At 38.6% G+C, this 20,243-nt stretch overlaps 2 protein-coding genes and 1 long non-coding RNA gene across 12 annotated transcripts in view; 1 reads left to right on the top strand and 2 right to left on the bottom strand.

Annotated features, from left to right (window-relative positions):
• The window catches only part of LOC120726645 (class I histocompatibility antigen, F10 alpha chain-like), a 162,419-nt gene that overhangs the window by 115,839 nt on the left and 26,337 nt on the right, over positions 1–20,243 (bottom strand). The window lies entirely within an intron of this gene.
• Positions 1–20,243, top strand: part of LOC120726643 (H-2 class I histocompatibility antigen, Q9 alpha chain-like) — an 87,814-nt gene that overhangs the window by 66,530 nt on the left and 1,041 nt on the right. For 4 of the 10 annotated variants that reach the window (XM_040020363.1, XM_040020364.1, XM_040020362.1 and 1 more), the window contains 6 exons: positions 7,983–8,285; positions 8,768–8,908; positions 9,189–9,206; positions 9,412–9,456; positions 10,210–10,257; positions 10,838–10,864. In XM_040020363.1, the coding sequence (XP_039876297.1) occupies positions 7,983–8,285; positions 8,768–8,908; positions 9,189–9,206; positions 9,412–9,456; positions 10,210–10,257; positions 10,838–10,842 (560 nt within the window). In that variant the 3' untranslated portion in view covers positions 10,843–10,864. Of the gene's footprint in view, positions 1–2,739; positions 2,916–3,960; positions 4,222–7,337; positions 7,617–7,982; positions 8,286–8,767; positions 8,909–9,188; positions 9,207–9,411; positions 9,457–10,209; positions 10,258–10,837; positions 10,873–11,032; positions 11,176–15,017; positions 15,161–15,800; positions 16,068–16,797; positions 17,077–17,406; positions 17,728–18,660; positions 18,906–18,994; positions 19,008–20,243 lie in introns of those variants that run through there. The other 6 variants (XM_040020380.1, XM_040020381.1, XM_040020365.1 and 3 more) reach the window with 6 other exon arrangements.
• Positions 18,402–19,488, bottom strand: LOC120726655. Its single transcript, XR_005694364.1, has 2 exons — positions 19,190–19,488; positions 18,402–18,745 (listed from the first exon to the last, which is right to left on the bottom strand). It is a non-coding gene; the product is annotated as an uncharacterized LOC120726655 (long non-coding RNA).

Raw genomic sequence — 20,243 nt, 5'->3', positions numbered from 1 at the left:
TTGCATATGAGTGTAAACACGAGCATAATTTAAATTACTTTTAAAATAGCATTAGTAAGAATGTGATTAAGTATAAATAACTTCAGAAAATATGTGATAACAGCTGTGAAGCAAATAGACGGCCTACAGTGACGTAGTGGTTAAAGACACAGAGGCCCACAGACTACACAGCACTGGCTCTTTGTTTCTGAGGTCATTCTGCCTGATAAGTTTCACTTTCCAAAGAAAACCTTGTTTCCCTTTTTTTGCCTGGTTACTATTAAGGTGCAGCCAGCTTTGAATTCCTATTGGTCAGAGAGGACCTACTGCGCATGCGGCAGTTTTATTTTGAGTGTGGCGGAGTCTAAACAACAAAGAGACATTTTTTGTTACAGTCAGGTGTATTAACACCACCCACTGAATTCTGCTGCTGACCCACATCTCAAAACTCCAAATCTTATTAATGAGACAGCGAGAGAGAGATAAATATATTGGATGTTGTGGCAAATCCTACTCAAAAAACAAACAAAAAATGTCAGATGAGGACAAGAGAAACAGAACTAGTAAAAAGTCTTAAAATCCCAAAACATACAACTTTGTTTTTATATTCCAAATGTATAATATTATGTCTGTAACCCTTGGATTCAGGCAATGATACTTAAATATTGTGGTTTATGTGTTTTCATACATAGTTCTACATTGCTAAAGTTTTCTGATGTTAATCATTATTAGCTTCATTTCTTTATCTTTGCAGCAATGTTGCAAAACCAGGAAGACAAAAAGCCTTGACGACCTGGAGCTTAAATTAGATAACAGCCTCTTTGTTTGTGTGCCAACGCTTGCGAATCAAACCAGATCATCCAGCTTCATAAACACAAAAACGAAACCTAACAGAGTCATCACGTGATTTCTCAGAACAGCACAGATGGAGTGCTGTTTGAGTCCAGTGGTGGAGCTCTAACACCGTGAATGATCAGAAGATTTGCTGAAGTTTTCCGCTGGAGCTTCAACTTATGTCATTTCTTTGTTTGCAAGTCACAGTCCAAAAGAGCATCAGCTGGGTGTGTCACAGTGACAACACACACCAGCATGTATCTGTGTGAGGGTGATGCTGTGTGAATCTAAGTTTAGGAGGGTCACAAAGAAACACAAACTCATGCTTCAGAGGTGTGTTGTGTTTTTATAATCTCTCAAAATAAAAACAGGAAATGCATCATAACTCTGTCTGATTTTGGGTGGATTCATTTGTTCTGGTGTGAAAACAATATACTTCTTCCCACTTTAAAGACAGCAGAAATTAAAGAATGACAGAAGCTGTAAGTTTACATATGGAGGTAAATTAAAAGATAAAGAGGCAAATCTCAAATTTAAAAGATGTGATGTTGCTGGAAGCTAAATGAGATCACTCACTTTGTTCATTTGTTCTTTGACATTTCACATTCTCTGAATTCATCTTAAAAACCTGCTCGTTTTCTCTACATAATTAAAGCTCTAGTTCATCGTCATCATGTTATAATGCTGAAAACAGCCTCTGTAATCTGGTTGAACTGGCTACTTTGCTGCTTTTCTGAGATAAAATATGAGAATCTCTGAATATTGGGCACCTTTACTCTGCTCTGACTTCTTCCTCCTCACATTGCAGCATTTAGTGTCTAACCTTACCCAAAGTTATTAAGTGTATACGTTTTTCATCACTACGTGTTTTTCTCTGGTCTGTCTATCCCAATATTTTAGAAATACAATCTTTTCTTTTTTGCTTTGGTTTTTATATTTGACAGCTTTGTTGACTTTTCTAGACTTGAAATCATATTATAAGCTCATGAAATACAACAGTTACAAGCACATGACACCTCTGAGTATGTTCTAGTTAAAGAGTCAGCAGTATCTGATCTTGACCTCTTCGCATGTTTTCAGTGTGCAGGCTTTCATGTCACAAACTCTCAGGTTACACAGAGGTGATGACCCCGGTGGTTTGCCAAGCTTTAAACTGCTGAACTGTATTTAATGGACCTCAACCACATAACGCAGCATTAATACTGCTTACAAATCAATAATCTCTTACAACTTCAATTATAATAAATATAAATCTTTTACTTATGTTGGTGGTTCGTGACTTTTATTTAAACGAGATTTTGACTGCAAGACTTTTACCTGTAAAAACGTGTTTTTACTTTGGTATAATGTGGGATACTAGTTTGTGGAACAATTCTTTTACACTTCTTTCACTTTGACTTGACCCTATAGTCCAAAAACGCGCATTTTAGGTTAACTGGTGATTAAATGAAGCATAGGTGTGGATGTGAGAGTGTATGGTTTGCTCTTTCTCTCTCTCTGGGCGAGACCTGTTAGGGTGCACCTTATCTCTTGTCCCAAATCAGGTGGAATAGGTTGCAAGCTAAATTTGTGGGTGGATGAATAATTGTATCTGGATTACTCTGGGAACTCAAGGTTAATTGCATAGTTGTGTAAACATGAGCATAATTTAAACTACTTTTAAAATGGCATTAACAAGAATATGATTAAGTACAAATAACTTCAGAAAATATGTGACAACAGCTGTGACACAAATAAACATGATTGATATGTGTCTTTAATCCCTGCGTCACTTTAGGTCTCTGATCAAAAACACAGATTACGCGCTACTAGCTCTTTGTTTCTGTCATTCTCCACTTTCCAAAATAAATTAGTAAATAAATAAACCTCGGTTCTCCCATTTTGCCTGGTTACTGGTGAGGCGCATCCAGCTTTGAATTCCTATTGGTCAGAGAGGAGTCACTGCGCGTGCGGACTCAGAGGCTGTAGTTTCATTTTGTTGCAAAATTAAAACAATAAACGGTTGTATTCTTTTTTTCTTCTTATGTTGAGAGAATTGAATTGAAGATGAGGACGTTTATGATGCTGCTGCTTCTTTACTGGGACAGCGTCTGTGTCTGCAGGTAAGTTTCATAAAAATGAAACTGTTCTTTAGAGATAGTGTTGCTCTCAGGTAGCTCGGGTGTTACTGTGAACAGACTCTCGGCTTGCACATATTCAAGAGTCAAAGTTTATTTTTATTTCGCGGGGTTGTTGTTGTTGTTTTTGTAACAGAAGTACAAAGGCTTCAACAAAATGTTGCTTCTCATCAGCCTCTACGCTACAATGATCAGTAAAAGAAATAAAATACAGTAATAACAAATCTAAAATAAGGATAAATAGCAATGAAGCAGCAGCCTGCAGAGACTCTGAGCAAACTCAAGTGTAAATAATCAGATTGATTCAGCTAGCAGCAGTCCCTTCACAGAGAGGGATTAAATTAGATCAGATTAAGTGTGTGTTTATGGTTTGTAAAGGGAGGGGCCAAAGTACATTTATCAGCCCCACAGTTTGTGCAGAGAAGCCTTCCAGCATCCTGCTGGTTCTGCAGCTGATGCTCCGTCTCCTCTTTCCAGATGCGGGAGTGAAAACAGGCCGTGAGAGGGCTGGTTTGGGTCCCTGATGTTTGTTTGTAGCTGTTTGCAGAAAGCCTACAAACAGCTACAAACATCAAAACTTAAATGAGTGTTGGTTTACAAATTACTTTTTGTGGAAATTAAATTTCTAATTGTAGACGAAGAAAAATTTTAAGCTGCTCATAATGTTTTATGGTACAAGGTATAGAAGTGTAATACAAGCAAAAAGGGAAAGAAACAGTTGTAATCTGCACAATATTAAAAAATGAATTTACTGGCAGCCTATGGTCAGGTTAATGCCATAATAAGGACTGTAAATCATTACTGATGCATCATGAAAGTATAACTAAATCAAAATGACCTACAAACACCAGTTTTTACAAAACAAATTGTAGTTACAAAATGTAGGTTTTTAATATAAGATGATCTGAAAAGATAAAACATTGATTCATATTTTTTTTTGTATTTATAGAGGAGACACTATAGTTTTTTTATTTTGAAAATACTGCTGATTTTTAAAGCCGTGTCTCACTACATTAAACATTTCTTCCAGTGAAGCACTCTCTGAAGTATTTCTACACTGCGTCCTCTCAAGTCCCAAACTTCCCAGAGTTCGTGGTTGTTGGGATGGTTGATGAAGTTCAGATGGTTCAGTTTGACAGCAACACCATGAAAGCTGTGCCCAAACAGGACTGGATGAACAGAAATATAGATGAGCAGTACTGGGAGACAGAGACTGGGGGCTTTGTAAGTGCCCAGCAGGTGTTCAAAGCCAACATTGAAATCGGAAAGCAGCGCTTCAACCAAACTGGAGGTTTGTTTATATTTTCTTGTTTTTTTACTGATATTTGCTGTTAATGTTTTCAGCATTTATTTTAGTCATAAACAGATTTGCATACATACACTTTAAAAATACTTCATTCAGATTAAAGATTTAAATACAGGATGACTCACGATGAATGTAAAGGGCAGATGGAGGGCAGCAAGTGAATCAGGAAGTGCAGAGGACGAGTAAAGAAGACGTGAGGGCAGCTGTAAGAGGATGAAGAGTGGAGAGAGAGTTTGTCCAGATAACATACCTGTGGAGTTATTGGGATGTTTAGGAGAGACAGCAGTGGACTTTTTAACCAGACTGCTTAACGTCTGGGGCATGGGGAAGCGGCAGTATGGCTTCATGCTGAGAAAGAGCACCACAGACGTGATGTTTCTTTCAGTGTTGATGGAAAAGTTTAGAGGAGAAAGCATATGATAAGATGCCAAAAGATGAACTGTGGTGCTGCATGAGAAACTCAGGGATGACAGAGAAGTATGTGAGGGTGGTGCAGGACCTGTATGTGGACAGTGGTGTGTGTGGTTGGAGTGACAGTTGGGTTCAAGGTGGGGGTGGGATTACATCATGGATCTGCTCTGAGCCCCCTCATGTTTGTAGTGGGGATGGGCAGGTTAACAGATGAGGTCAGACTGAAGTCTCCATAGACTTTGATGTTTCCAGAAGGTATTGTGATCTCTAGTGAGAGCAGGGAGCAGGTGGAAAGGATGGGGTTATACGCTGGTGAGAAGAGAAATGAGAAATCAGTAGAAGCAACACAGAGTACATGTGTGTGAATGACAGCGAGAACAGTGTTACAGAGAGGATGCAAGAAGCAGAAACAGTGATGATTATTAATTTAAATGCCTGGGTCAACCATCCAAAGTAGCAGGCAGAGCACAACAGAAGTGCAGGGTGTCAGGGTGTGTGATCTGTTGCATAAAGACAGAAGCAAGAGTGAAAGGGAAGGTTTACAAGATGGCATTGAGACCTGCTGCGATGCATGGTGAGGAGATGAAGGCACCGAGTCGGAGGTAACAGAGCTGATGATGATTTTATTGGGAGTGACCAAGTGGCAAGGCTGACATGGTTTGGATGTTGAATGTGGAGCTGAGAAGAGAAAGACCTTGGAGGAAGTTCATGGATGTAGAGAAGGAGGATCTGCTGTGGCGACCCTTAAAGAGAGTGACCGAAAGAGGAAGACGAAATGAAGAATTGTGAAGTCAAATGACGTTTTTCTCTCTTTCATTTAACATTTTGAAAACAGTATTTGTACTGAGCTCACATCTTACATAGCTTGTCTTTAAGGATATTTATTATTATGTTTATTGAAACCAGTTGTAGCAACTCGCTGCTGAACAGGCTTCTCTGTCCTGAAACCCTCCTTCTGTGGAAGCTGTGTTGAATCAGGTCAGGTGTTTTAGTCTCTGGTGACTTGTGTCTCTGTGTTTATATACAGTGGGGAAAAAAGTATTTAGTCAGCCACCGATTGTGCAAGTTCCCCCACTTAAAATGATGACAGAGGTCAGTAATTTGCACCAGAGGTACACTTCAACTGTGAGAGACAGAATGTGAAAAAAGAATCCATGAATTCACATGGTAGGATTTGTAAAGAATTTATTCGTAAATCAGGGTGGAAAATAAGTATTTGGTCACCTCAAACAAGGAAAATCTCTGGCTCTCACAGACCTGTAACGTCTTCTGTAAGAAGCTTTTCTGTCCCCCACTCGTTACCTGTATGAATGGCACCTGTTTGAACTCATCATCTGTATAAAAGACACCTGTCCACAGCCTCAAACAGTCAGACTCCAAACTCCGCCATGGCCAAGACCAAAGAGCTTTCGAAGGACACCAGGAAAAGTATTGTAGACCTGCACCAGACTGGGAAGAGTGAATCTACAATAGGCAAGCAGCTTGATGTGAAAAAATCAACTGTGGGAGCAATCATCAGAAAATGGAAGACATACAAGACCACTGATAATCTCCCTCGATCTGGGGCTCCACGCAAGATCTCATCCCGTGGGGTCAAAATGATCATGAGAACGGTGAGCAAAGATCCCAGAACCACACGGGGGGACCTGGTGAATGACCTGCAGAGAGCTGGGACCAAAGTAACAAAGGTCACCATCAGTAACACACTACAACGGCAGGGAATCAAATCCCGCAGTGCCAGACGCGTTCCGCTGCTGAAGCCAGTGCATGTCCAGGCCCGTCTGAAGTTTGCCAGAGAGCACATGGATGATACAGCAGAGGATTGGGAGAATGTCATGTGGTCAGATGAAACCAAAGTAGAACTTTTTGGTATAAACTCAACTCGTCGTGTTTGGAGGAAGAAGAATACTGAGTTGCATCCCAAGAACACCATACCTACTGTGAAGCATGGGGGTGGAAACATCATGCTATGGGGCTGTTTTTCTGCCAAGGGGACAGGACGACTGATCCGTGTTAAGGACAGAATGAATGGGGCCATGTATCGTGAGATTTTGAGCCAAAACCTCCTTCCATCAGTGAGAACTTTGAAGATGAAACGAGGCTGGGTCTTCCAACATGACAATGATCCAAAACACAACCGCCCGGGCAACAAAGGAGTGGCTCCGTAAGAAGCATTTGAAAGTCCTGGAGTGGCCTAGCCAGTCTCCAGACCTCAACCCCATAGAAAATCTGTGGCGGGAGTTGAAAGTCCGTGTTGCTCGGCGACAGCCCAAAACATCACTGCTCTCGAGAAGATCTGCATGGAGGAATGGGCCAAAATACCAGCTACTGTGTGTGCAAACCTGGTAAAGACCTATAGTAAACGTTTGACCTCTGTTATTGCCAACAAAGGTTATGTTACAAAGTATTGAGTTGTATTTTTGCTTATTGACGCAAATACTTATTTTCCACCCTGATTTACGAAGATTCTTTACAAATCCTACCATGTGGATTCATGGATTTTTTTGTTCCACATTCTGTCCTCTCACAGTTGAAGTGTACCTCTGGTGCAAATTACTGACCTCTGTCATCATTTTAGGTGGGGGAACTTGCACAATCGGTGGCTGACTAAATACTTTTTTGCCCCACTGTAAGACGATGCTGGATCTCACTCTGGTTCACTGTCGTCTTCGTCTCTGTTCTTCTTTCAGGTGTTCACATTGTCCAGCGGATGTATGGCTGCGAATGGGACGATGTGACGAATGAGGTGGACGGATATGAGCAGTTTGGTTATGATGGAGAAGACTTCATAATATTTGACCTGCAGACAGAGACGTGGGTCGCTCCTAAACAACAGGCTGTGGTGACCAAACACAAGTGGGACAGTAACAAAGCTTTTATAACCAGTGTGAAGAACTATTACACTCAGATTTGTCCTGAGTGGCTGAAGAAGTATCTGAACTATGGGAGGAGCTCTTTAATGAGAACAGGTATCACATGACCAGACTTAGAGTGATAATTTACCTCATTTTTATTAAGCAATACAACTTTTTTATCACCAACACAGTTAACTTTAGTGTATTTTCTCTCTTCCTCTCTGTCTGCTAATCTCATGGTTTTTTTTTTAACAATAATCAAAATGTAATTTATTCGTTAAATTTCAAAACCATAACTTCAGCCTTTTACAATGTGTTTCCCCCTCCCTTCAAATATTTTTCCTTATTTCTTTATTTTTATATTACAGAGTCTTTATTTGACTCTGTAATATCCTTCACATGGTACTATATGTACATTAATATGTGTTAGCATGCTGTTAATACAGAAACTGTGACCCTGTGTTTCGCTTTACTCTCCAGTTCTTCCTTCAGTGTCTCTCCTCCAGAAGTCTTCCTCCTCTGCCATCAGCTGCCACGCTACAGGTTTCTATCCTGACAGAGCCGAGATGATGTGGAGGAAAGATGGAGAGGAGACTCATGAGGGTGTGGAGATAGGAGAGGTCCTCACCAACAATGATGGGACCTTCCAGATGAGTGTTAACCTGGATCTGAGATCTGTTCCAGCTGAAGACTGGAGGAGGTACGACTGTGTGTTTCAGTTCTCTGGTATAAACAAAAACGTCACCACCACACTGGATAAAACAGCCATCAGGACAAATGAAGGTAAGAAAATAATCAGAAATGATGAAGATGTGTTGTTTGTATTGTTTTGTGTTTGAGATGATGGGTGTCAAAAAATATTAACTTTATTTTCAAAATCTAATTTTACTCATTTTATAGCCCACAATGGACCTCCTGTATGAACTCATGATATATAAACAGTGTAAAACAGAAAAAAAACCACAAACACAAATAATTTTTATTTATAATAAACTAATCAATCATGGTTTGCAGTTGTAGCACTGACACTTTAAATGTTTGGATTTTTTATAATATTAGTTTAGCATTAGTATAAGTCAAAGAAGTTAAAGACATTAAGGACACACATTTCAGTTTTGTCTTTATCTTTATTTTTCATTCAACATTTTTTGTCAATAATTGAACAAAAATGTTAATGTGTATTTTTTTTGCAAAACAATATTTAAAATTAATAAATCAGTTGTTTGCTGCTCTTCTTCTTTGTTTTTTCGTTTGTTTGTTTTTAGCCTCGACAGAAGTGCCCAGCATCACGATCGGCCCCAGCTCCAGCCCCACTGCCGTCCCCATCAGCGTCCCCATTGTCACTGCTGCTCTTGTTCTCGCTGTTGTTGCACTGATCGGATTCATTATTTACAAAAAGAAAACTGGTGAGTGAACCAAAGTGATGAATTCAGTATTTTTAGTGTTTTTCCAGGTTGCACATTAAAACAAGCTTCAGGTCCTGGTACAGCAATGATGTTTAAAGCCCCAGAGTGATGAGACTGTAACAGTATTATCACAGTGAGAGAAGGAACCAATAGTAAATAAAGTAAAAGGTAAAGTAACATGGAGAGCTTTGTAAACCAGTTTGAGTTAGTGGTGTAGGGATCAGTGTTCCTGTATTTACAGCTATGATCACTGACATTTGATTCTTTCTTTTATTTACAGCTAAACCTTCTAAACCTTGTAAGTAAATTTCTCATGTAGACATTTTGAGCTGAATCTTGTTCACATAAAAATGTGTTTCACTGAATGTGAATTAGAGACTAAAATTAAATGCATGGAAACAAGGCAGATGTTGGAAATTAACAACAGCATCACCACAGAGCAGCTCAGCTGGTTGCTGAAGTTTTTATGTTTTGATTTTGTCTGTCTGGTCTGATTTTTGTAGACATGAAGACTTCACCTGAAGATGATCCTGACAGGAGCCCTTCAGGTGTGTCTGTTTGTGCTTGGATTGGAGGATTTTTTTGTATCCTCATAAAAATTGTAATGTAGTGGCTTTATTTTTTACATTTTCTAAATATGAAAGTAGAAGGTTAGAAATTCAAACCATGTGTTCATATAGTCAGTTATAATAGTTTAGAGTTACACAGCACTAAACAGAACAAAATAATTAAAGCATCAGTACTAAAAACAGGTACCTTGGAAACATAGACGGCCCTGTCTACGTTCAGTATGTTCAGTAATATTCTACAGTAACAAACTAAATCTGTGAATCACTGCACGTCCTGTTACTTTAATCTGTTTGTCTGCAAATGCTCATCCGTCTCTTAGCTTCAACGTTTCCCTGAACTCCTCAGCATCTTCATTTATTCTGTTCTCTGTCATTTTTCACCACCACGCATCCTCATCATTCTTCTTCTTCTTCCTGGATGTTGCATAATAAACTTTTCTCCATGTTCACTAACTGAGATTTCTGTAGTGCTCACATAAATATGTTTTATAAGCACTGCAAAATTTTCTGACCTACACAATGAAACAGTGCTCACATATTTTAAAAAGTTAAATATTCAAGTGACAGAAACAGAACCATGAACCCTCCTGCAACTGAGAAAACTTTCTCCTCGTGCCTGCGTTTGTGTTCATGCTGTTTGTATTAAACACTATCATCAACATCAACAGATCATATTATTTTTTTAGTTGAACAAAATCATTTTGTTAATCATTTTCTATTTTTCCTCCTCAGATTCAAAACCTTCTTCAGACATAACCATCAAAACTGAGCTGATGACAAGTAAGTACAGGCTCTCTGTGACACACAGTCTTAATCTTTGTGTGGTGCTGCATGTTTTTACTCATTAATCTCATGGATCTTTATACTTTGATGCATTCTGAATTATTAAAAACATTTCTGAACTGTTCAGCTGGTCTGACTCACCAGCTGTAGATTTCAGGTATAAACCTGCCATCACCATCATATCACACGTTTCTTCTCCTACAGTCGATTGTTTTTGGATTTTAAATGCTCTTATCAAAACAAAACAACATCCTCAGAGGGAGCAACATACATGCTGAACATGGCAACCACTCGCAAAGATTTAGATATAACAAACTAGACATTTTTATGACAGTGCACATCGTTCCAGTTGCTGTTTCTTATCTGGGTAAGAACCAGCCGCTTCCACTAAAACCTCATATATGATGAATAACGAGGCCATATAACAGATTTTACTGAGGCACAAGTAACTAGTTAAACTGTATCACTAGTGACATGATGGACGAGGAAAGTTTGTGTGGAGATGGTCGTGGCCCAGTGTTTGTGTGACAGCTCTTCCATCATGTTGAGTTTTTGACCTGAATGTTTTTTTCTTTAGAGTAATTCTGACAAAGAGTGAAATCTGGAACAAAGGTAAGTGACGTCTCTGAACACATCACATGTACCACATCTTTGTGTTGTACTGAATGCATTTAAAGAAACCCTTAACTTTTCACACTGACTGCATTTGCTGATGCATGAAGAATTTTTCATTCACTCCTCGTTAATGAAAGCTGAATCTTTCTTTGAACAGGAGATAGTTTGATCAGGTGGACTAACTTCACTTGATGAGGAATCTGCATCACTAAACTCCTGAGAAAACATTTCTACTGTAATGGACATTTTTTATTCCAGCCAAGACAGTCGTGTCAGGACCGTCCTGGCTGGGGTGGCTGTAGCTCAGGAGGTAGAGCAGGTCACCTACTGATCAGAAGGTTGGTGGTTCGATCCCAGGCTCTTCCGGTCTGCATGCCAAGTATCCTTGGGCAAGATACTAACCCCAAGTTGCTCTCTGATGCATCCATCGGAGTATGAATGTGTGTGACTGTAGTTAGAAAAGCACTAAGTACAGATAAAGTGCTTGTGAGAATTGGGTGAATGTGGCTTGTTGTATAGAGTGCTTTTGTACTCTGGGAGAGTACAAAAGTGCTATATAAGAATCAGTCCATTTACCATTTACAACTTGTGACTGAAACATACACAAAATACACCAAACAACACGAAATGAACCAAATTCTTACTTTTATGTCACAGGAAAAAAAGAGAATTACTATTTTCTGTGAGAAAAAATACTTTTTAGCCAAACTAACTTTATTTATAAAGTGCTTTAAAACAGCAAGTCCTGACCAAAGTGCTTAACATTAAGAACAGAATAAAAATGAAAAAATAAAATAATTAATTCATTAATAACAACAACAACAATTATAATAATATTAACAATAATTATAACAATAACAATAAACACATAAAAATAAAACTACATAAATAATAAACACTGAAAAAAACATAAAAAACAATTTAAATTTTTTAAGTATAATTTTACACTGTAGGTCTTTTTTATGCAATAATAAGTAAAGATGGTCCTGAAGAAGAAAAACGACATCTGTAGGAATTATGTGTTTATTTTCCTCAGTGTTGGGTCTGAGTGTGTATTACCACTATTCAGTTTTAATGCTGCTTTGCTACAGCAGTTAGTTCTGCATGTTTGATTTTAGTTTAAGTCTGGATGACTTTCCTGACACAACCTCAAAGGGGATTTGTGTTTTCAGCTGGAATTGAACCATCAACCTTTTACTGACAAGGTCAGAATGCTAACCACTGCACCTTTGCAGGCATCGTGATCTAAGGTCAATAAGTTGAAAATAATAGTTCTGTGATTTGCTCTGCTTTGAACTAACTGCAGATCAGTTCATTTACACTCACTTTACAATCACATTTTTTTTATGAGCAACAACATGAGGTGTCTTGAAATACTGAGTTTAAGATTTATAAAAGTTGTCATAAATAATTTGTTTCATCTTTAATAAAAATATGAACACGCTGATGAAAGCTATAAATAAGGTATTGCAAAGAAAAGCTGTACTCTATTATTGCCATTTCTATGTTTTGTTCAAACCCTGGTACATGTGACAGTGATGAACAGTCATGACTTTAATGGTAACTGTATCATATATACTACACAGAAATGTATGTGTATATTTTATTACTGTTTGTTCTGTTAGATGGTCAATGCAGCTGCCAAAACTCAGGTTTACAGTGTGTGTGTGTGTGTGTGTGTTTATGTGTTTATGTTGGATGTTTCAGGTCAGCTGTGTTTTGATCTACAGAATCAGGGGAAAGAGTCTTTGTTCTGTTAGACTACTGCACTGTTTCTACACTTGAACATCTAAATAAAAGTTTAACATTGTGGTCGTGCATAATGTCGATTATTCAGAGTGTGGAGAGGAGAGTATAATAACCTGAGTGAACAGAAACTTTGTGAATACGAGTCATGTTCCAACCTGACACCACAAATATTGAATTACTGAGTATGTAAAGGTGGGTGCATCACTACTTTCAGCCAAGGAGATGATGTACTTTATAATTTTAGTTTGTTAAAGATTTCTGTTCCAATTCTGGTTGAATTGGGCTCCAGATCCAAGTGACAGCAGGTCAAAATGTTACCTGTCAGTGTCCAGCATCAGTCTGTATTCAGTTTGAATATTACTATAAACGTATATGGATGAGTTTATGTCCTTTATTCTCTGTAACATTTAACTTTTGAGAGAGCAGGATGAAGACAGCAGAGAGCAAAAAGAAACAGAGTGGACATGTGGTCAAATTCATCGAACAGCATAAAGTTGTATCTTCAGTATAAAGCAGTGTGTTATACTGTTATCAATTATGGATCATAAACCTGCCCTTATCATAATAATAATAATAATCTTGTCTTAATTATTCTAAGATGATATTTTTTTTAAATTTTCTTGTTCCTAGTTGAGTGAGGATGATGCAGAGAGAGAGGACAGAGAGGTTGTATAAGAACAGGAAGACTGAGGGAGCAGACAGTGAAGGCAGCTGAAAAACAAAATTAGTTTTTCATGTATTTCATGGAGACTTTGTTTTCCAGTAGCACACGTAAAACATGCCAGTAGACATTCTGAACAGGGGATATTGGTTTGAATAGCAGCATTTTACAGGATTCACTCCAAACATGGCTGAACAGGATGGCGGCTATTACAACGATGTGATGGGCTACAAATCAGTTCTCCACGTATAAAACTGGAGTACACGATGCCCTGTGCTGTGTTTGCATGTTAAAGGGAGGGTTCGATGAATTCAGAAATATTAATACGAAACAACTCTATTACCAGTTTGCTTCACGTACTGGTCTGTGGAGTGGCATCGTGATTTTCCAGTGTCTGTACTGAATAATGCCACTTAAAGTACTTGATGATTTGGTGGAAGCCTCTGTGTGGTTAAGAGACTGAAATACTGTTTCTTATCTTATTGCTTTGCCACAAATAGTTCTTTAACTTCTTTAACAAGTCTTCGCTTGGGTTGGGTAACTAAAGGCTCCGCCCTAAAACAGGTGGATGAGATTAAAATCACTGATTATTCACTCTGATTCATTTTTAAACATTACAATACGTCATCCAACTAATTAGGCTGCTTTTGAAAATAACGTTTTAATGTGTATCAAATAGAATTGAGGTTTGAAAATGTGAAAATGGTTGATGACATTTGCAAGTAGCATTTTCTCTTAACGTTGACGACAAGGTGTTAAAATGCTCAGCCCCCAATCATAATGCGTGGCGTTATGATTGGGGGCTGAGCTCCCCTAAAAGTCTGAACCTACAACCCCCCCCCCCCAGTCTACTACATGAAGTCTTGCCCCCATAATTTTGATTTGGGGGCTTGTTGGACCAACTTTTCCTCTTATTTACTTATTTTGCTCTTTATGTGAAATAACAGTGGCATTAACCTACTACTGTAATTATGTTAGTCTTCATAAACTTTAAACACTCAAAGCAAAAATAACTACACTAAGCTGTGTTGTGAAAGAGAAAATTAAACTGCAAATAGAATAAAGAAACAGATTTTTCTAATGAAATTTTATCTGGAAATTAACCGCCACAGAATGAATGCACAGTTTTTTGGGGGGATGAGAAAAGTCTGGGCTTCTCTGCTCAGGCTGCTGCCCCCGTGACCTGAACCCAGATAAGTGGAAGAAGCTGGATGCTATGTTTGAACTTCAGCAGGACGTTTCAACCGTGTCTACACAACTGAATGCATCAGATTGCTGCTTTGTGATTGGCTGATTAGAAATTTGTGTTAATGAGCTGTTTAACAGGTGTACCTAATAAAGTGTCCGGTCAGTGTATATGTATAACCTGTTTTCCTTTTGAACCACTGAGGGGAGCACTTCACCACAGTTTTAGTCCTTGTAGTGTCAATAAAACACTGTGTTTGTCCTCTGGTGACATTTTATTTGGGAATGTTTTCACTCTAAAGGGAGCCTAACAACACAGAGACAATAGAAACAATAGAAACTTTAACCTACAAAAAGTCTGAGCAGCATGACTCATAAACTAAACATACTTCTGTGTGGAAGCAAAGGCAGAAACACCCGGCCTCTCTCCCCGCCTCCTTATTTCATCACATTTTGCAGACTTTACTTTCAGTTCTGCTGATAACATCAGTGGTTTATTTTAACCCAGATATTAGTGACGTTGGCACTGAGGATGGTTTTCATTGGCTCGATGATGCAGCTTTGACCTCAGCTTTGGGTCTCCATGCAGACCCACATAAATAATAAGATATTAGCTGTTAGATTATCGAGAGGTCACCATGAAACTGTTTATTTTTCTGCTTCTCCTGGAAATACACGGCACGGTGGGACGTGAGTTAGAAATTTGTATCACTTACAGTAAAGTTTTTTAAACTTTGTTTTGCTAAGAAGGACACATTTAAGATTATTTTTAAAAAGGCTATTAATAGGTGCGTTTGTCTATGTTTAAATAAAAGCCAATAATATCTCTGCTAGTTCTGGGGAAATGCTTCAGGAAGCTTGATTAGCATCACTTTCAAGTCACAAACACCAAAAAGGTTTGTGAGTTTTAATCACATCAACGCATCAGTGACACCAAAGGACTTCCTGATTCCTGCACAGTTCAGGGTGTGTCGGCAACATCACTAACAGTGTAACATGATCCATTACTCATCATCTTTTATTAATCACATCAATTTAGACTCTCAAAATAAAGTTGAACAAAAATACAATCTGACATTTTCTAATTTTACAACATTTGAAAAGAGCCAATAATGAGTTATTGATTATTTGATTCATAATTACATCGGTATTAGTCTCAAACATAGTAAAAAACCTTTGTGTTGGACTGTGCCATAGTTTTTGTTTTGTTTATAAAAACTGCCCTTAACTCAGCACTGTTAGAATGATAATAGGATGATTAGATGAAATATGAACTGCATGCACTGTTGTTGTTGAGTCTAAAAGCTGAAACAGTCATTGTTTCTTACAGTGACTCACTCTCTGAGATATTTCTACACTTCTTCCTCTGGAGTCTCAAACTTTCCAGAGTTTGTAGCTGTTGGTTTGGTTGATGATGTTCAGATGATTCACTATGACAGCAAAACAGAGAAAGCAGAGTTTAAGCAGCAGTGGATGGAGAAAGCTGCAGAAGATGATCCAGAGTATTTGTCCCGCCAGACTAACAGGCTCATGAACACCCAGCAGGTCTTTAAAGGCAACATCGACACTTTGAAGCAGCGATTCAACCAAACTGGAGGTTTGTTTCTGTTTCACTTTTTTACTCTTAAAATGAAGCTTTTTATTAACCCAGCTGCTGACACTGAATAAAATCTCTCCAGCTTTTAAAGACCTTTGTTGTTACAGACTAGACTTGTAGTCAAGCCCGCCTAAACTAAGACGAAGACAAAGACGAGACCAAGACAAAAAAGTCTTTACACTGTCACGTCTCTCACCCTCTCTTGCTTTTCACATAATGATATTATCCTATATCCTCGCATGTGATTGGCCACAATATGGAGGGATTGGAGCATAGCTGAGCCACTGTGTTAGAGCTGAGCAGCGAAAGGAAATTAAGTGAGGAGCCGGCTCTTGCTCAATGGGAGTCGACTCTTCTGATTCACTACAAAGCACTCTCTAAGCACGGCTCTTAGGGCTGATGCTTTTGTGCACGACACATTATCGAACATTGGTTTGTGTGTCATGGGTACACAATCACTATCTGAGACAGCAAGACAGAGACAGCGAGACCAAGACAAGACCAAAGTCCGTCGAGACCAAGACAAGACCAAGACCACGTAAAAGTGGTCTCGAGGGATCCACCTCTATTACAGACACAAGCTAGCTTGTTAGCGCCCTTAATGGAAGCTTAACCAGCCAAATTTAAAAAGCTGATTATGTCTATTTATGTAGTTTTTATTGAAGCTCTTCAACTTAACTCCCTCATCTGTGGGCAAATATCAACTATTTCCTGCCCCTCTTGGTTTCAGGCGTTCACATTAATCAGATGATGTACGGCTGTGAATGGGACGATGAAACGGCTGAAGTTAACGGCTATCATTACTATGGCTACGATGGAGAAGACTTCCTATCATTTGACCTGAAGACAGAGACATGGATCACTCCAGTAATGCAGGCTGTAATCACCAAACACGAGTGGGACAGTGACAGATCTCTTTCAGGTGATCTGAGGAACTATCTCTCCAAGCTTTGTCCTGAGTGGCTGAAGAAGTACGTGAACTATGGGAGGAGCTCTCTGATGAGGACAGGTAAAATCACATGACCTGATTTATTGTAATACTTTTAATTAACAGGCCACATCCTGATCTTCTCATACATTTATTACCACTTCATCACATTTATGCTTTTCATTTTTCCCAATTTCTGTTTATTTGACTTGTCTAATCACCATTACTGCAGCTTTTTACAGCACTCCCTTCACTCAGTTGTGTACTTCTTGTAATTCTCCCATTTTCTTAATTATTGTTTAAATGGCATTTATATTAATTTGTGTGTCTAAAACATTCAAAATACATCAAATGAAAATGGTAAACTCAGTATGAACTGTGATTCATTTTTTTATTTTTTAAATCCCTCAGAGCTTCCATCAGTGTCTCTCCTCCAGAAGTCTTCCTCCTCTGCCATCAGCTGCCACGCTACAGGTTTCTATCCTAACAGAGCCGAGATGGTCTGGAAAAAAGATGGAGTGGAGCTTCATGAGGGTGTGAACAAAGGAGAGATCCTCCCCAACCATGATGGGACCTCCCAGATGAGTGTTGATCTGGATCTTTCATCAGTCACACCTGAAGACTGGGACAGATACAGATGTGTGTTTCAGCTCTCTGGTGTGAACGAGGACATCGTCACCAGACTGGACAAAGCAGCGATCAGGACCAATGAGGGTAAGATTGGAAAAAGAAGCGAGTAAAACTTTTATAAATACACCTTTATTTGATCTTATTTGGATTTTCCATTTGGCCCCATGTGAAAGGAGGAAACTGGAAGAAGCCCTTTTTACACATGCTTAGAAAAAAAAACAGCTGATAGAGATTAGGGAGCAACAGGACTAATCACTCAGTACTTGATCTTAATAATGGACGATGTGGGAGTGAAAAAAAACAACAAAAAAACTTTAATTTTTGGGCTTTAGTACAAAGTTAAACTGCTGATTCAAAACTTTCAACAAAAATCTAAAACAGGCAACAAACTGGTAAATCTAAAATACACTCAGAGAAATCACACGAGGGAAAACAAACAGACACTGAAACAAAGACTGAAGGGAGGGAAGAGTGTTTATAAACACATGAGGTAATCAGAGAGTGGGAAACAGGAGGGTGACGAGACACAACTGACAGAAAACTAAATGGATGAAACACTGAGTGAACTTAACGCAGGGACAGAAACAGAGACCCTTCAAGGACCAATAACACTCTGTGACTACAACACTAACAACAACTAAAACACAAACAGGTCTGAAGGATCCACTAACACAGCACAGCTGAAAATAAAGATCAGACAAGTAAAGTAAGTCAGACAGGTAAAAACTAGAAACTTTAATTTTAATGTGGTTTTTGTGACCCTGATTTTTTTTTTTCTGGTTTTATGTGATCTGTTTATAACATGGAAGAATCAAACCTGCTGTGATACTGTGTTCATTCACCTGTTGTTGATGACTGGCTCAGTGTAACTGCTAAACATCAAACTGTAATACAGTTTGGTTATTCACTAATCTACATTAAAACCTTGTGTAGTTTAGTTCCTGTGGTGTTTTATAGATAAAGGACTGGTGTGGTCTTAATGAACGTTGGTCCAACAGTGAGATGAACTACAGAATGTAAATGTGTTGGTTTCAGGTTCTTCAGTCTTCCCTGCTGGTGTTGTTGTCCGGATTATGGGCATCCTGCTCCTCCTGACTGTCTGCTTCTCTGCAGTCTTCATCTGGAGGAGAAAATATAAAGGTGAGAAATATGAAACACATTTACCTCCAACATGTTTCCAAGATTTGGATGTTTATGCTCTTATAATTTGATGTTTCATGTCTGTTACTTCCCATGTGATAAAGTTCATAATGTGTAAATATTTGATATTCAATCAAATGTTTCATACAAGTGGTGCAAACAGTGCCTTTATTCTTATGTGCTTTTGTATGTTTTGAATAAATAACTGTATTACTGTCTGTGTTTTCAGAGCTGCACTGACAGTAAGTATTTAATTTATTATATATATATGTATATATTTTATTAGATTTTCTTAAAAATAATTTTATTTGGTTTTTATATTTCAGATTTAAATGTTTATTTAAAATGTTTGAGACTTAAGATGTCTAAAAGATTTCTCTGTGTGTGACTCAGTGCAGCTTTAGAAAGAAATTTATCGCTCAACCATCTCAGCTTTGCATGAAGTCAGCCTCTCCCATCTGTCATGACTCAAAGCTACATCCAGGACGAGATGCCAGTCTATCTGAGAAAGAGAGAGACAACCACACAAACTCACACGTGCAGGGAAAACTTAGAATTAAAATGATTAATTAATTTATGGTAATTCAATTATTTTAGAATAAACATTTAACTTAACCTACAAAAGGGTCTTTCTGTGTGGCGCTTACATGTTCTCCCCGTGTTTGCGTGGGTTCTCCCCGGGTACTCCGGCTTCCTCCCTCCGTCCAAAGACATGCAGTTAGTGGGGACAGGTTAATTGGAAACACTAAATTGCCCATAGGCCTGAATGTGAGTGCGATTGGTTGTCTCTGTCTGTGTGTTAGCCCTGCAACAGACTGGTGACCTGTCCAGGGTGTACCCTGCCTCTCGCCTTAAGACAGCTGGGATAGGTTCCTGCGCGCCCAACAACCCTGAAAACGATTAGCAGAAACGAATGGATGGATGCATTACACCTGACATGCATCTTTTTATACTGTGGATGGAAACCTACACCGTTACAGTGAGAACCTGCAGGAACTTATGATCAGGAAGCTTCCTGCTGCATCCAAAATGGAGAAACTGAAAATAAAACAAGATGTTATTTGGTTTTAATTTACAATGCAAGTCAGATTCAGTTTACATAAAGTGTTTGCACTGAAAACCTTTAGTTTGAGAGAGAGATCACTGCAGGAGCTCTCAGGCAAAGCTGAACACACACACACACACACACACACACACACACACACACACACACACACACACACACACACACACACATGTGCTTTTAAGAAATTAAAGAAAACTGATTTGCTCACGATATGATAAATCATATCGTGAGCAAATCAGTTTTCTTTACAGTGTAAATCATATCACAGAATATGATGAGCTTATGTTAAGACGAACTGAAGAGGAGGAGAGGGACAGGTGCTGCTAGGGCGAGACTCTCGTGGAGTCTTTTAGTGCTGCAGGCAGGCAACATACTCAAACAGCGCACAACTTCAGGTTTTTTATTTCTATAT

The sequence above is a fragment of the Simochromis diagramma genome, unplaced genomic scaffold (assembly GCF_900408965.1).
Source record: "Simochromis diagramma unplaced genomic scaffold, fSimDia1.1 OVJJ01000753.1, whole genome shotgun sequence".
In the NCBI taxonomy this organism is placed as follows: Eukaryota; Metazoa; Chordata; class Actinopteri; order Cichliformes; family Cichlidae; genus Simochromis; species Simochromis diagramma.
Note: the sequence above shows the minus strand (reverse complement) of the source record. Positions and strands in the feature narration are given on the sequence as shown.